The following is a 16,289-nucleotide window of genomic DNA, read 5'->3' on the forward strand; positions in this document are numbered from 1 at the left end:
CAAGCTGGTGACCTCCACGTGTTTTGATAGTCTACAACTCCCATCAACCCTGTCCATTTGCCATGATGGGTGGGGCTGATGGGAGTTGTAGTCCAACAACGTTTGCAGAGTACCGTCTAAGGCAGCAACCTTCACCACATCATGTGACAGTGATTTTCATATATTTGCTGAGTGAACAAGTACTTCTATTTTCCTGCCCTGAATTTTCTGCCATTAAGCTTTGTTGAATGACCCTGAGTTCTAGTAGTATCTGTGGGTGGGTGAGAGAGAGAATTCTCTTTATTTACTCTTCCCCCACTGTTCATAATTTTATAAACTTCTGTTTCATAATAGATATCAATGAAAGAAAAACTAACTAGATTTTAAAAATAGATTCTCTTGTAGCCTATCGTTGCTTAGCCACACCTTTCCAAAAATAATAATAATAAAAAATCTTTCCCCACCCAGGAAACATCAGAAAGACTGTTATCCTGAAATAGCACTACCTCTTTTTGAAAACCTCACAATTGTCCAACAGCCCGTGGACCTAACCAGCCTGGCTGCAAAGTACAGAGAGAAGGCGATTCAGTTCATTCACTACGCAAGGTGAGGACATCTCAGTAGTCAATTATCTTATTTGTATGTAACACTAAACTATGACTTAGCTGCATTAGATGAACGGGCCTGCCTAACCCTAAGGCTTGCACACTTTCTTCTCCTCGTGCAGTACAGCAGTGAGGAGGAGATTGGGAGCTTTTGCTATCTGCAGTTTTGCATTATGCCTCATTATGACTGACTGAAACAAGCCTTCCAGCCACGGTTAATGCTGTCTAATTTCACTCACTTAACAACTCTGTAGTTTACAAAAAAAAAATCATTAACAGTAATGTATGACATTTCAACAATTTCTAATTCATGAAATTTTAATTAATATATACAATGCGAAAATAATAATGACATGTGCAACTCAAAGCCAAACAGCCCAAATATTCCTGAAATACATCCATGAGAACAACTTTCTATTTGTGTACTTGTGCTGGTGCAATCCCAACAGAGCTCTGACAACAAGGTACACGGATTTCAGTCTCTGTTTTGTGAATCTTCTTCTGGTCTGCCCGAAAAGCAATTCAATGCTCCACTAAATAAATCAGCTCCAACCTTAGAATAACACATTGCTCTTTTTTTGAAAAGGCTAATCAGCTGACCTGAAGAAGTTGCATCTCTCCAGCCATGCCCTGAAAAGGACACCTGTTGCTGGGGGAAATTCTCATTGCTAAGCAGATGTTTTAGGCATGCCTCAAGGATGTGCTTCAAGACTTGTTCCAAGTTTATGTTGGCAATACACCAACACAGGGCGCTACTGAAATTTGAGGTGCCATGGTCCACCACTGCTTTGGTAGTACAGCCAGGTTTGTTCTAAGTAACATTGCTCAGAGTTGAACATCTCAACAGCTCAGCGTTGTCATCTTGTACAGTGGTACCTCAGGTTACAGACACTTTAGGTTACAGATGCTTCAGGTTACAGACTCTGCTAACCCAGAAATAGTACCTCGGGTTAAGAACTTTACCTCAGGAGGAGAATAGAAATCGTGTGGTGGCAGCGGGAGGCCCCATTAGCGAAAGTGCTACCTCAGATTAAGAACACTTTCAGGTTAAGAACGGACCTCCAGAATGAATTAAGTTCTTAACCTGAGGTACCACTGTACTTTAAAAATCTCTCTGAACTGAGACCTGCGAGTATAGGGCAGTATAGAAATTCAATAAATAGATGACTTTCTTTGTTCACAAGCTGACTGAGCAGCTGGAGACTTTTCAGGTGAGGTGTATTAAAACGAGGCAGCTAGAGGACATAAAAACATCGTCCTGTTCTTCCCATGGCTGACCAGATGCCTCTGGAAAGCCTGTAAGTGGAACCTGAATATAACAGGTTTCTCCTTATTTGTGATTCCCCAGCAACTGGTGTTCGGAAGGATACTACCTCTGAAACCATATAAAATCGCCATCATGGATAATAGTTATTGGCAGCCTTCTCCTCCTTAAAAATCCCATTCTTAAGCCATCCAAACTGGTGACCCTCACTACGCCCTGTGGGAACAAATTCTATAGTTTAATTCTGCACTTTGTGAAGGAGGACATCCTTTTTGTCTGTCCTGAACATTCACCTTCATTAGATACAGCTTCCTTCTCTGATTTTAGAATGTTTTATCATTTTACTGTTGTTAGCCGTTCTGAGCCCGGCTTTGGCTGGGGAGGGCGGGATATAAAGAAATAATAATATATATGAGAAATCATTTCCATCTTCCTCTCTTGTTTATTTCTAAACCAAAAAGCCCCAAGTGTTGTGTAAAGAGAGTTCTACTTTTCTGATGGTTCTTCATCTCTACAGTATCCTTTTTGCGGCAAGGTGGCTCAAACTGTTCATAGCATTTTGAGTGCAGGTACACCGTAGCGTAACAGGAAACAAAAGGCATAGCAGGAAAGAAAAGCCTTCCTGCACCAAAGGGAAAGGATGTTAATTGAAATGAAACGAGTCTTTGAATTAATCAGAGTCTGAAAATGTGTGGGTGGGTGGGTGGGTGGTTGGGGGGCAGGGAGAAGCTAATGGTTCTGTTGTGGTTCTGTGATTTTGTGGTATTATTTCAATTAAGTTATTTAGCTGTGTTTCTCAAGAAAAGGGAGCTTCAGCGTTTTGTTGGGGTTTTTTGTTGGTTTTTAAGGAAACCAGCACAGCTGTTTTATTTATGACATTTCTATTCTTCCCCTCACTCAAGTCCTGTGGGCAGTTCAATGACTTTTTTAAAAAACAAACAAACATTTTTTTTAAAAAAAACCTAATACTTAAGGTGCCCAGAAACACCCAGGAAGCTGTATCTATGTAGTAGTGTGCAGGATACAACATGGACCTGAATAATTTTATAAATCAAAGTAGCTTAGTAAATCGCAAATCCTCATGGGAAGAGAAAGTTAGAATGATGGGATATAAGAAGAGCCTAGAAGTCTGTGGGCTCTTCCAGATCTCTGTATTGGGCATTCATCATGATTTCACAAAGTTTGTGTAATTGATCATGCATTATTATTTGTTTGCAAGGAGGTTATGTAATGTTGTGTTACTGTCCCACAATATCTAATGCTTTTTCTGGATACTTTTCTTACTACAAAAATACTGGTCCTGCCCCACTCCACCACCAGCGGGTTGGTTGCACAAGAGTGCCAAATCTACTTTAATTGTCGAACCTGAATTTGCCAGTAGATAATTGAATCCTTCCCGCAAAGCAGTAAAAGTCTGGAAGTGTTTGTTCCTCCTCGTTTACTGTTGTGTTTTGAAGTGGACAGGATCTTAATTTTGGGAACACTGTATCTTTCTATCTTTAGTTCCTGAATAATAAATTTACCTTAAAAGAGATTCAGCAGTCTGTGAAGTCTGGGTCCTGCTTACAGGAGGGTGATAATTAAGTTTTACTGAGAAGCACAAGGGTTTGCTTATTTTTTCCTGCAACAATTAGGATCAGGATGTTAATTATTCCTACCAGATCACATCTGAGATAGGAGCTTGTACCAGGTCACAGATAATTCATAATATTTTATATTAACCTTACGGCAGCCGCAGTGATGCCATCATCCATAGAAATAAACCATGCAAGAAGTACAGATTAGCATCCAGCATTACAGGATATGTTCCACAATTAATTACAGTATGATAATGTGAGATAAGTCAAGAACAATATAGGGTATATATATTAGACACTAATAGATGGGCTTTTTAAAGTTCATTGTTGACAAGAACAATAGAACAAAGCCCTTGTATTCACAAAGTATGGCCAAGCATTACACAATGATCTATAAGTACTAGGGAAAGGGAAAGGACCCCTGGACGTTAAGTCCAGTAAAACAGTGTTTCCCAACCGGTGTTCCGCGGCACACTAGTGTGCCGCGAGATGTTGCCTGGTGTGCCGTGGGAGGGAGGCGGGCGAGTCGGGCGGCGAGAGGCCTTAGGCGCCCTGCAGAAAGGCGTCCTCTTTGTGGGTGGGTTCTCCCCCCTCCCTTAGCGCATCGTATTTAGTTGGGGATTCTGGGAGGGGGGCGGGGGCGCGCTGGCCCTGAGCGGAACAGACGCGCGCGCCGTCGTCCCCACCTCCCTCTCCTCAGTAGCTCCCAGCCGACTGACTGAGGGTGGGACGCGGCCAGCGGCGTCCTCTCTCTCTCTCTCTCTCTCTCTCTCCGCCTCCCAGCACCGCTTTTCCCGAGGCGGGCGCGCGCCTAAGGCTGAATGGGAGCAGCCTGGAGGCTTGGCGGCCTCTCAGCGGCTCATGACGGGCGTCCCCGAGGCGGGAGGTGCTGAGCAGGGGCTCTGCGAGAGGGCGCGAGGGATGCGTGGTGGTGCCTGCGCGCGCGTGACTTAAGAGGGCGACCTGCTGCCTCTCCTCTCTCTCCCCTCCCTCCCCTCATGGGCACGGAGTCCCCGGCACAGCTTGGCGCTACTACAGCTACAGCTGCTGCTGCTCCTGCTTGGATGAAGGCGGCTGCTTCTTCCTAACGCCCAGCCTCTGAGGGACCGCAGTCTCCCGCCCTCTTTTTTTTTTTTTTTTGGCGAGATGCTGAGGTAAAGGATCCCCTCGCGCGCGGGCGGGCATCTCTTTGGGCAGGGCACGTGTGGAGGCTTAAGGTGGGGAGTGTGGAGGGGTTGCCGCTTGCGAGGGGAGGGTTCATATTGTATTGGGCTGCGGTGTGGGCGACACGGCTCTCCAATGGCCAGCCCGCGGAGGAACATTGAGTTGGAGCATTTCGAGGAGAGGGACAAAAGGCGCACTGAATAAAGTATTTTATAATTTTTCATATTTCTGTTTACTTACTATTTCATAATAAAGTAATTATAAAATACTTTCTTTGTGTTTATTTGATTCCTATTAAAGAGAGTTACTTTATATATAGTCAATATAGGCACAGAGTTAATTTTTTAAACATTTTCTAATGGTGGTGTGCCTCAAGATTTTTTTCATGAAACAAGTGTGCCTTTGCCCAAAAAAGGTTGGGAAACACTGCAGTAAAAGACGACTATGGGGTTGCGGGGCTCATCTTGCTTTCAGGCCAAGGGAGCCGGCGTTTGGCCACAGATAGTTTTCCGGGTTATGTGGCCAGCATAACTAAACCGCTTCTGGTGCAATGGAACACTTTGATGGAAGCCAGAGCACACAGAAACGCTGTTTACCTTCCCACCGCAGTGGTACCTATTTATCTGCTCTCACTGGCATGCTTTCGAACTGCTAGGTTGGCAGGAGCTGGGACAGAGCAACGGGAACTCACCCTGTTGTGGGGATTCGAACCACTGACCTTTGTCCCTCTGTAAGCGCTAACCGATAATTCGCCAGTTGAATAATCAGCTGGGACAGTAAAGGAGGACTGATATAATTGCCTTAATGTGCATGTTAAATGCTAGTTTCTGCTTATTTTTTCACTATTCCTTTAATTCCGTAGAATTAAGCATCTCTGATTGACTTCTGTTAATTATCACTTTGGGCAAATAGCCCAGTCCTTATCTCTTAATAGTGTCTTGTATATCACCTTCTTCAGATGCAAGCATAGCTCACCCACATTCTAATGTAATCCTTTATGATTTTGCGTTTGTGGAAAGAGTAGCATGAACAAAGTGAGGTCTCTTCCAGTTCCCTGGATGTACTATGTAAACAGAACCAATGAAGGCTGAACCAGTGTTGGTGGCATTGAGCCTTCCTATATCCATGCCATCAATTTCAAATCAGCAGATTTTGCCATTGACTTTACACTGTTACTTTGTAGAAATGAAGGCGTGTGATACTGGGGCAAGCAAAATTATAAGATTTAGCTGTAACCTTATGTAACTGAATCAGCTGCAAGTTTTATTTTTGCAAGCTGTAAAAGATTCACAGTGACTTCTGAAGGGGAAGCAATTGCTTTGATTTTGTCCTAAGCTTGATAAACGTTTTAATTAGATTTTTAAAAATAATGTATACTTGGTGCACTCTGTTGTCTTCTTTAGACGTTCCTCCCCTCATTCTATGGAATCAGATATTTTGATTTTTGGAATGTGAAATTCTGGGCTGTGAATATGCTTAAGACTTAGCTTACCTGGGTACAAGTCCCACTGAGTTCATTTTGGTTTACTTCTGAGTAGGCACACAGATATTTCAAAGTAGCCTTGTAAAACTCTTACCTGCCTGGGGGCGGGGTTGTTGATGTGATTGACAAAGTTCTGCATCTGGATTGTCACAAGAAGCAAAAGCCAAGCCACACAAACAAACCTATGCTTGAACTGGATCTAACTAGTTTTTTTTTTTTATCATAACATTGCTACATGGTTTTGAGCACTGGGATAAATGTTTGTGACCTGAAGTGATATAGCTGATTTTACTGTTACTATTTCAGAACTACTTGTACCCAAGTTAGATCAAGGTACAGGCTACTGGGTGTTGGGTTAATGAAAAAGCTTTTTAACTAATTGCAGGGATTCTCTTTAATTGGGTATCAAGAACTGGATTGATCTGGTTAATCTCTTACATAAGTCAGTGAAGCTGATCCAGGAAACAGTTCTCTTGGGCCTTTTGCTGTCTTGAGCAGTTAATAATAATTAATATTATTAAATATTAATTTTCAGCTTGCCTGATCTGGTTTTGTTCTTCAGACTCCCAAGTAAAAACTGGGTTAATTGACCCCGTGTGCTTTATAATTAAATAAGTTGATGACTACCTCATGATAAATAGCAAGTCTAATCTTCAGGAGAACGGACAGTTCTGGGACGGAGACAGCAAGAAGGTGAAGCCGGCTATCATGAGTGCCCCACGCTGGAATTATTTACTAAATCTTCAAAATTAATGGAATTGCCTGCCTCCTTTTTCCCTGTGTGCTGTTCCTTCAAGGAATCGGGAGGGCTCAGGGCTGGACGGAACTGAAACAAATCCTGTCAGGGTTTCACTCCACCTAGGAGAAACTTTGTCCTTACTGCATGGTAAATAAATGGGCCAAACCCTAATGACTGTCCTTCCACAAATATTCCAAACAAAGCTGCTGTTCGCTTGCTCTAATGTTCTGCTTGAGGGTTTCCAACAGGCATCTGGTTGGCCATTGTGAGGAAAAAAATGCTGCAGTAGATGGACCACTGGCCTGATTCAGCAAGCTCTTCTTAAGTTCTTACACTCTGAAGAAAATTTAAACCGAATTGATATGTCTAAAACTGCTCGCTGGTTCTTGAATGTCTCGGGAACCTCAGGGTGCTAGCCCTGCTCAGTATAGAGCCATTTAAATTAATAGTCTTTAGTTGACCCTGGTCTTTAATTTCAGTGGGTGTACTTTGAGTAGGACTAGCGTTGGATACAGCCCTCGGGATACCTGGCAGTCACCGGGCTGCTAATCTTGCCCATGTTTGTGCATGAACTTGATGATTATAGTACAGTAACTGGTTTTCTGATCCAAGTTAGCTTATTCCCGTGAGTAGATTCTGAGCCCAGCCCAGTGAAAAGAGAAGACACGAGTCTCCTGATGTCTAAATGCTGAAGACCTGCCCATAGCTACTCCATAGTTCAGTTTCTCTTCTTGCGGTGAGCCAATATGATCACAGGCCTCATTGTGCAGGGCTCTGTAATTGTTGCCCCAGTGAAGTCTCCTCCCAACCTATTGGCCTTCCAGATGTTTTTGGATTATAGCTCCCATTGGCCTTGAGCACCGGTCTTGCTTGGGCTGATGGGAGGTGGAGTCCAATAACATCAGGAGCACAACTGTTTGGGGAAAGCGACCTTGGCTGTGTCAGAGACATTGTTCTGTGAGCAGCTGATGTACACTTAAAGTGCTATGATGCCACTTCAAACTGTCATGGCTTTCCCTAAGGAATTCTGGGAGCTGTAGTTTGTTAAAAGGTGCTGAGAGCTATTGGGAGGCCTCACAGAGCTCTAAATTCCCAGAATTCCCCTTGAAGAGGGATTGATTGTTAAAAAAATCCAGGCTATAAATGGTCCAGCAATACGGGCAGGGACCAGTTTCTGCAGTTCCTAACAACAGGTGAGGCTGTTGATTTGTATGCCACACCAGGCAGCTGCTTAGTCTGTTTGTATAGGAGAGCCAACCTTGGTTTTTGTGATCATTGGCGCTGTGGTCTAAACCTAGGGCTTGCCCATCAGAAGGTTGGCGGTTCAGATCCCCACAATGGGGTGAGCTCCTGTAGTTTGGTCCCAGTGCAAGTAGATAAATAGGTACCGCTCCGGTGGGAAGGTAAACGGTGTTTCTGTGCGCTGCTCTGGTTCACCAGAAGTGGTTTAGTCATGCTGGCCACATGACCCAGAAGCTGTCTGCGGACAAACGCCGGCTCCTTCGGCTTATAGAGCGAGATGAGCGCCGCAACCCCAGAGTTATCCGCAACTGAACCTAACGGTTGGGGTACCTTTACCTTTGCCTATTTTGTTCGAAGTATTGCAAAGGATCCCTTTCTCCCTCTCTGTTGTAATTAGGCAGGAAAGAAGCAATCTGTTGTAGCAGTAGAATGAGTTAGAGTTAGTGTGTGGTAACCACAACAGTTTCCGTAGTTTGAAAATGTGTCTGTATCGCCCCAAAGTTTGGGAACTCATATAGTAAAATAGTCCAGCTTTCTTTCCCCTTTCCTTTTTCTTTCTTTTCTTTTTAAAAATTTGTTTTATTCCAGTCCTACTAACAGTTTTAACTGTTAACAATCGTTTTTAAGGTAAATTATAAATTTCCCCCATTCCTTATTAAAATTCTGGTATTCCTGATTTCTGATTCTTCTGGTCATTGTACCCAATTCGGCATAATCCATCAACTTAATCTGCCATTCTTCTCTTGTAGGGACTTTATCTTCTTTCCATCTCTGGGCCTGTAACATCCGCGCAGCCGTGCTCGCATACATAAATAGTCTTTCCCCTTCATTTTTCAGGTCATTGTGAGGAACTTGCAGTTTGTTTATTTATTGTTCTTTTTAAAGTGGGGTCCCTTTGAATGAGAAATAAATTATTTTTTAAGGAAGGGGTGATAGGCTGTTTATGAACGTTGACTTTTCAGGGGTAATATTAGTGTTTCTTTTTAAGTTACACATTGGGGGAATATGGCAACAAAGCGAAGTCTGTGGATCTCTCACGGCTGGCAGCTTGTCTCCCTTGTTCATGAAATCAGGGAAATAATGTAGGTAGTGCTAGGAACAACTAAGTTTTGAATTTGTGTATAGGAAATGGAAGGAAATTCAGTAAACGACTCTGCTTGGAAATGGCCAATTTATTTAATTTTTAATTGTAATCTGTGTCGTGACTTGTAAATATTCATGGCATGTATTTGTCATATATGCGGTGGAAGACTTGATACAATTCAAGATGGAAAATGATGGTAAAGATATATTTCATGCAGGGCACCGCGAGTCCGTTTGGGAACTGTGAGTTTGTTTGTTCCCAACATCCAAGAGTTTATACACGCACAAATACGCAAATGCAAAATACACAGTTTATACACGCACAAATACGCAAAATATGGAAGGAGGCCATTATAGTACCAATTCATAAAAAAGGTTCTCCAATGGAGCCGGAAAACTACCGTAACATCAGCCTCCTTTCGATCATAGGGAAAATTTATGCCAGCTTTTTGCTGACTAAACTATTGCGATGGGTAGATGAGACTAATCAGATTGGCCACGAACAAGCAGGGTTCAGAATTAAACGCTCTACAACCGATCATGCGATAGTTCTTTACCATCTGGCACGAAAGTACTCCTCTCCTCCCCGGGGCTACCTCTGTGCTGCCTTCTTAGACCTAAAGGCAGCCTTTGACAGCGTTCCTAGAAATATTCTATGGGAGAAACTTGCGAAACAGGGCATTGATAGAAGACTCCTATGGCTTATAAGTCAGCTCCACGAAGGTACCCTTGCTAGAGTGAGACTTACTCCTGCGGGCGACCTCACAAATTCGATATCAATAAACAAGGGAGTGCGCCAAGGATGTATATTGGCTCCCTGTCTATTCAACCTATTCATCAGCGACATGCGAGCACCCCTAGTTAACTCATCTCCAAGTACACACGCGCCTAGACTTGCGGATTACCGCTGCCCACTCCTTTTATATGCGGACGACGCGGTAATTCTATCTTATACACGTGTTGGACTAACCAGAGCTTTGAAGATCTTTGCCACGTATTGTCAACTCAACCAATTAACCATCAACCATGCTAAATCCAAGATTCTGATTTTCTCCAGAAGCCGGAGATTATACGAATGGAAGCTTGGTGGAGCAAAAATAGAGCAAGTCCTAAAATTTCAATACCTAGGAGTTATTTTTCAACACAATTTGGGGTGGAAAGCTCAAATTCAACACCTACTTAACAAGGCCAAAACTCTGTCATATGCACTCCTCCGATTCTTTTTTTCGGATGGAGCTTTGCATGTTCCCTCGGCCCTAAAGGTGTTCAAGGCAAAAGTGGTTGCCGTGCTTGCTTATGCTGCCCCGCTTTGGGCCGTGATGACAGATCTTGCTCCTCTTGAGACACTGCAAAATCAATTCCTGCGTCGGCTCCTAATGCTCCCCCTGTGCGTAAGCAACGCAGCCATGCGACTAGAACTGAAGATCTCATCCTTAGAAACTTGCCTGTGGAAGCAAGTCTTCAATTATTGGTTATCATTGTGGCATAGATTACCAAACCACTACCTTGTCCAATGCTTATGGCGAGATGAATTCTCTAGCCTTTGGACTAGTAGAATTCATGCCAAACTCCTGAGTTACGGAATCTCTCCTTCAGATTCCCTAAAACTAGACCAAATTACTGCTCAAAGACTGATCCGCCAAAGACTGGATGACATCGATCTACAGCGAAATTATATACTGGGGGGAGGTGTTTGTTCGCCCCAGAACATTGGTATCACTTTAACTTACTGCGTTCCATCATACCTCTCCTCCCTTTCGACTGTTGCCCATAGACTGGCCTTCACCAAAGCGAGGTTCAACGTTTTTCCCTCCAACGTCTTGAGACATAGATTCTCAAAGGGCCAAGCCCCCGCCACGTGCGAATGTGATAAGGAGACGCCAGAGTCGCTCCAGCACATCATGTTCACTTGCCCCCTGTTCAATGTGCCACGGGCAAATTTGTTGGGATCAATCATACAGAAACTAGAGGGTACCCCACCAAAATTCCACCTTGCTCAAATCTTGCAGGATAAGGATACTCATACGACCCTGAATGTGGCTAGGTTCCTGGTCGCTGTCCTTACCCAAAAGCGACGCCAAGGAGCACTACAATCTAACTAAGGCGTAGTATGCCATTCTATTTTATAGTATTTTACTGTTATAGTGGTGTTTTAGCGGCTGTTTTTTTTCCCCCATGTGCACAAGCTGTTATTTATGTGTTGTTTTTACCTGTATGGGCCTATGGCCGTAATAAATATTGTTGTTGTAAAGATATATTTCATGCAGGGCACCGCGAGTCCGTTTGGGAACTGTGAGTTTGTTTGTTCCCAACATCCAAGAGTTTATACACGCACAAATACGCAAATGCACACGCACTTGCTGTAATCTTCTTCCTCTTCACCATTTGTCATCCCGCCCTTTTCCCTTCAGAGGGTCCTGAGGAAGAGCAGGCCTTGTTAGAAGAGACAAATATAGCTGTAAACAAGAAAACAGGACATGTTCTCTGGCAATTTAAAAATAACCTAGCCTAGGTTATAATTGCCTAGGCTTCCCCCAAATTCTGTGTGGGAATATTGAAGCCACCTGGCATTTGCAAAGCGATTTCCTTTTATGTAGTTAAAGCTGCAATCCTATACACACTTGCCTGGAAGTGCATGGCATGTAACGCCGTGGATCCAGCATCCATGCATACCCAGAATCGGCTCCAGTGCGTCGTCGTCCCCCCCACAGCTCACCAAAGCGGGGTTTTTGGGTTGTTGTTTTTTTGCAAAAACAAGTTTCAAATATCAACATATCAGATAGAATTTGTTGATGTTGTTTAGTCGTTTAGTCGTGTCCAACTCTTCGTGACCCCATGGACCAGAGCACGCCAGGCACTCCAGTCTTCCACTGCCTCCCGCAGCTTGGTCAAACTCCTGCTGGTAGCTTCAAGAACACTGTCCAACCATCTCGTCCTCTGTCGTCCCCTTCTCCTTGTGCCCTCCATCTTTCCCAACATCAGGGTCTTTTCCAGGGAGTCTTCTCTTCTCATGAGGTGGCCAAAGTATTGGAGCCTCAGCTTCACGATCTGTCCTTCCAATGAGCAGTGAGCAGATCCTTCATGGATCACTGCCTTGCCGTGACGAAGGGGCTTGAATAACTCAGAGAAGCTATGAGCTATGCCGTGCAGGGCCACCCAAGATGGACAGGTCATAGTGGAGAGTTTTGACCAAACGTGAGCCACCTGGAGCAGGAATGGGCAAGTCACTCTGCCAAGAAAACTCCATGGACAAAGACAACAGGCATCAGATAGAATAATCAATACAAATTAAGATGACATAAAAAGAGTAAAAACGACTTCTCTCCACCCCTATGTGACTTTTCCTTTTAAATTTTACTTCTCTCGTTGTGTTCTTATACAGTGGTATTTTATTTTGAGTCCGGGATACATTCCGGAGCCCCGGACGCTTGAAAAAATGCTGCTTTGTGCATGTGCGTGAACTGTTTTGCGCTACTGCACATGCGCCAAGTGTGATTTAGTGCTTTTGCTTGTGTGCAAGCGGCAAACCCAGAAGTAACCCATTCTGGTACTTCCGGGTTTGTTGTGGAAGTTCCATGAAATGGGCACTAAACAGGGCGTACTCAAAATGAGGTACTACTGTACCATCTTATACCACTGTTTCTGTCATGCCTGTCATTACTCTGTCGCTTGTCCCTCTGTCCTTGCGATATCTTAGACTTCATATCAATATTTCAATACCAAAACAATGTTTTTCCATATATTCCTTTACTCAGCTCCATTATTTCTTTATTGTTTGGTTTGATTTTCCTCTTATAATTGCGGTCAATTTTGCCATATTTATAAATTCACAAAATTTGCTCTGCCAGTCCCTTATTGTTGGGGCTTGTTCCCCTTTCCAGTTTTTTCGCAGTCAAGATCCTGGCAGCTGCTGTTGCGTAAAGGAATATATTTTTCATAGTTTTGGGGAAGATACCCTCACCGAAGCGGATTTTGAGGGAGCTTGGATGGTGCGGTTAGAAAGCAAAGTCCCATTATGTAAGCATAAGCCTGTTCTATTTGTGCAATGGTACCCTGGGATTGAGCCCAGTAAGCGGGACTTGCTTTTGAACAGACACGTAGGATTGCATTCAAGTCCGTGCCATTTCCTTTCGGAGTGAATAACAGCTATTTGGGCTGCACTCTGGCAACGACAAGTATTAAGGCTGCTCTGCAGATGGTCGTGCAGTTGTCTCCATCAATGGTCAAATGCAAATGCAGGTGGGATTTCAGATCTCAGGCTTCACATGTCCAAGATCCCTGGTCCAGTCTCAGGTAGCAGACCTGGGAAAGTCCTGTAAGCTGCTGTCTGTTTGAGTGAGGTAGCACCGAGTTTGATAGCCTATGGTCTCTCCCTTGGTAGAATGTGGGTTCTTGCCCCTCTGCAGCCAGGCTAACTTGTGTACAGAAGAGATCATAGAATTATAGAGTTGGAAAGGACCACAAAAATAATCTAGTCCAACCCCCTGCAATGCAGGGATCTTCTGCCTAATGTGGGGCAGGAACCCTGAGGTTAAGAGTCTCATGCTCTACTAACTCAGCTCGATCTAGCCAGCAACAGGTGTTAACATTTTGTCTTGGCAGGGCTTCAGTTTTTAACCTTGCTGTTTTCATCACAACTGAACTTACGAAGCACTTGCTTAGGAAAGTGTGCTATTACACGTGTGCAGAGTGCCATTATCTCCTCTTTATAAACAAACAAACAACCCACAGCAATGGACAGGGAAGGAGCTTCCATGTAAGAGGGCCCAATTGTGATTTCCAGGCAGGGTGGATTTGATTTAAATCAAATCTATTTAAATCACAATTTAAATCACTAGTCAGTAAGACTTGATTTGAATGACCAGTCAGTAAGACTTGATTTAAATTTTTTTTTTAACAGAAAGACTCATTCTTGCTGGTATTATCTTAATACTTACAACCAGAGGAATAATTTTGGAATAATAAATTTTCAGATTAGTTTTTACAGTTATATCAAAAATTACTGATTTGGTTGTACTATTAGAAATACATAGACAGATAATTATGAAATTATTGTGAGGTTTAATAAGTTTACTTATTTTTCTCCTTCCAATAAAGTACAGCAGAAAAGTTGTCCAAATACTGTTTATATTTGGACAACTTTTCTGCTGTTCTGTATTGGAAGTAGAAAAATAATCATTTCCTTAATAACAATTTAAACATTTTATTTAACTAAAGCAATAACATTATAGCATATGTATCCATGTTTGTTAACTGATGTGGTTAAACTTAAAAAAAAACCCTTAGACTGAGTTTTAGCACACAAATCTGTTTTTTTTTTTTAATTGATTTTTATCCACCCTGTTTCCAGACAAGATTGACTCCATACATCTTACTTAGGAGAAAAAAAAAAGCCGTACGACATGACATAAGTTTGAACTCATCTATTGTTTACACCTACACAATAATTGCCCCCCCCCCAAAAAAAACCCCCACACTTAACAGACTTCAATTGTTTGGAAGAGCCAACATAACACTTTGGAAAAAGAGACAGATTTGCACCTGCAAAGATGCATGTATGGGTTTAAAAATATCAACTATATTTTAAATGGCATGAACAGGTTTGTTGAGAAGTAATGTGCGAAGAAGTTCATTAGCAATGCAGCGTTGGGGTCAAGGCCGTTTTGAGAAGGAAATTGCAACGGAAGGCGGATAGCGCCCAAGCTCTGCTTCATCCTGTTGCAACAAAACAGTTGGCGGTGTCGAGAGAAGCCGTTGTCTGCATATCACTTCAGGGAAATAAAAAGCTAATACAATTAGGAACTAGGTTGTGGGAGAGGAAATGACTGCTGTCAGCTTTTTTTGAGCCAGTCATTCAGGGCAGAGCCTTGTGCTGTGCACATAGGCCTCAAATCTCCAAAGAGGCACTTAGCAACAGGGGAGAAAAAAGTAAACAGAAGAAACCTAGGACGTGTCAACAGAAAATTTGATTATCTGCTCATAACAGGAAAGTGCAACGCCACTGCCAAAGCCTGGGGTTCTTCCCCCTACCCCAATTTTCTGCAGATTCTAGAATCGAAATGCAGTGGTTGGGCTGGTCAGAGCCACCTTTTGAGTAAATTCACTGGCTGCTTTGCATCCCATATCTTAGTCTGCAAATGCAGAAGCCAACAATACATTTGTTGTGCTCTTCAGAAATTCATACTGAAATGGTGGGTGAGGCTGCTGCTTAAAGAAACTGGAGGTTTTGAGAATGGACAATTAGGTGAGAAATTGGGGTGGGAGTTAGTCACATTGATGTGGTTCTTGGGAGTCACTGAGTTCAAATTTTTTTTGCTCATGTGACTGGCTTAGATCGAGACATTTTACCGCCCTCTCTCCGCCATCTCCATTACCCAAATACAGGCCATTTTAAACCATTAAGACTTCCTCGCAGGGTGTCGCCTGCACTAATAAGAGCATGGTTCTGAAAGGACTGCTACACTGACGGCCTTTTGGTTCCAGCAGTAAGAAGGGCTAATGATCATTTTATATTTTTCTATCCTAAATTGATGCGTTGCAAAAATGGTTTGCAGCACAGAATGTGCAGGCCAGTTGTTTTCCTGGTTCACATCCAGGGTGCACCTGCCTCGTGGACTGCACTAATACGCCACAGAACCATTCTTAAGGTACTAAAGCGAAAGACAGCTTTGCTTCTACAGATAGCTCCAAAGGTCAGTACTTGAGGCAGGTACAGCGATTCTTCCAGAGATTACCTTGCTGTTAAGTACCTTTTCTTAGGAGCTGAGAGCTGGCGCACTTAGATTTTTGCTCCTTTGGACGCATCTACTGCTCACTGAGTCATGATTTGGACTCTTTGAACCCTCTCTTTGAACCCATTCCACCTTATCCTTATCACATAATTTCAACCGACTTGCATCTTTATTGATGTTTAAACTTGCTTGATTAGCTGCCCTCGGCGTGTTTATGAGTCTGTTGAACTAAGGGATCAAACATCTCCTGTGATATATGAAACGTGCCTTAAAGAATGGCTCCTGGACCAGAGGGAAAGGGAGAAGCCAAGGATATGTAACCCTCTTCAGATGTTCCGTAAGTGTGTTAACTAAACATCCATGATCTGCTCCTTGTTCTCATCACCCTCTGTTAAGTTGGAGGGCGACTTTCTGAAATGGGG

General features: G+C 43.2%; 1 protein-coding gene across 8 annotated transcripts in view; it reads left to right on the plus strand.

Moving 5' to 3' along the window:
• Positions 1-16,289, plus strand: part of ARSG (arylsulfatase G) — a 125,498-nt gene that overhangs the window by 49,462 nt on the left and 59,747 nt on the right. For 7 of the 8 annotated variants that reach the window (XR_014153303.1, XM_081849745.1, XM_081849744.1 and 4 more), the window contains one exon: positions 448-585. The exons of the other annotated variant lie outside the window; for it this stretch is intronic. Coding sequence is in view for 6 of the 7 variants with exons in the window: in XM_081849745.1 (XP_081705871.1) it covers positions 448-585 (138 nt within the window). In the remaining variant the exon portion in view is untranslated. The remainder of the gene's footprint in view (positions 1-447; positions 586-16,289) is intronic. 8 annotated transcript variants of the gene reach the window in all.

This window comes from Podarcis erhardii (assembly GCF_964252035.2).
Source record: "Podarcis erhardii genome assembly, chromosome: 2".
NCBI lineage: Eukaryota > Metazoa > Chordata > Lepidosauria > Squamata > Lacertidae > Podarcis > Podarcis erhardii.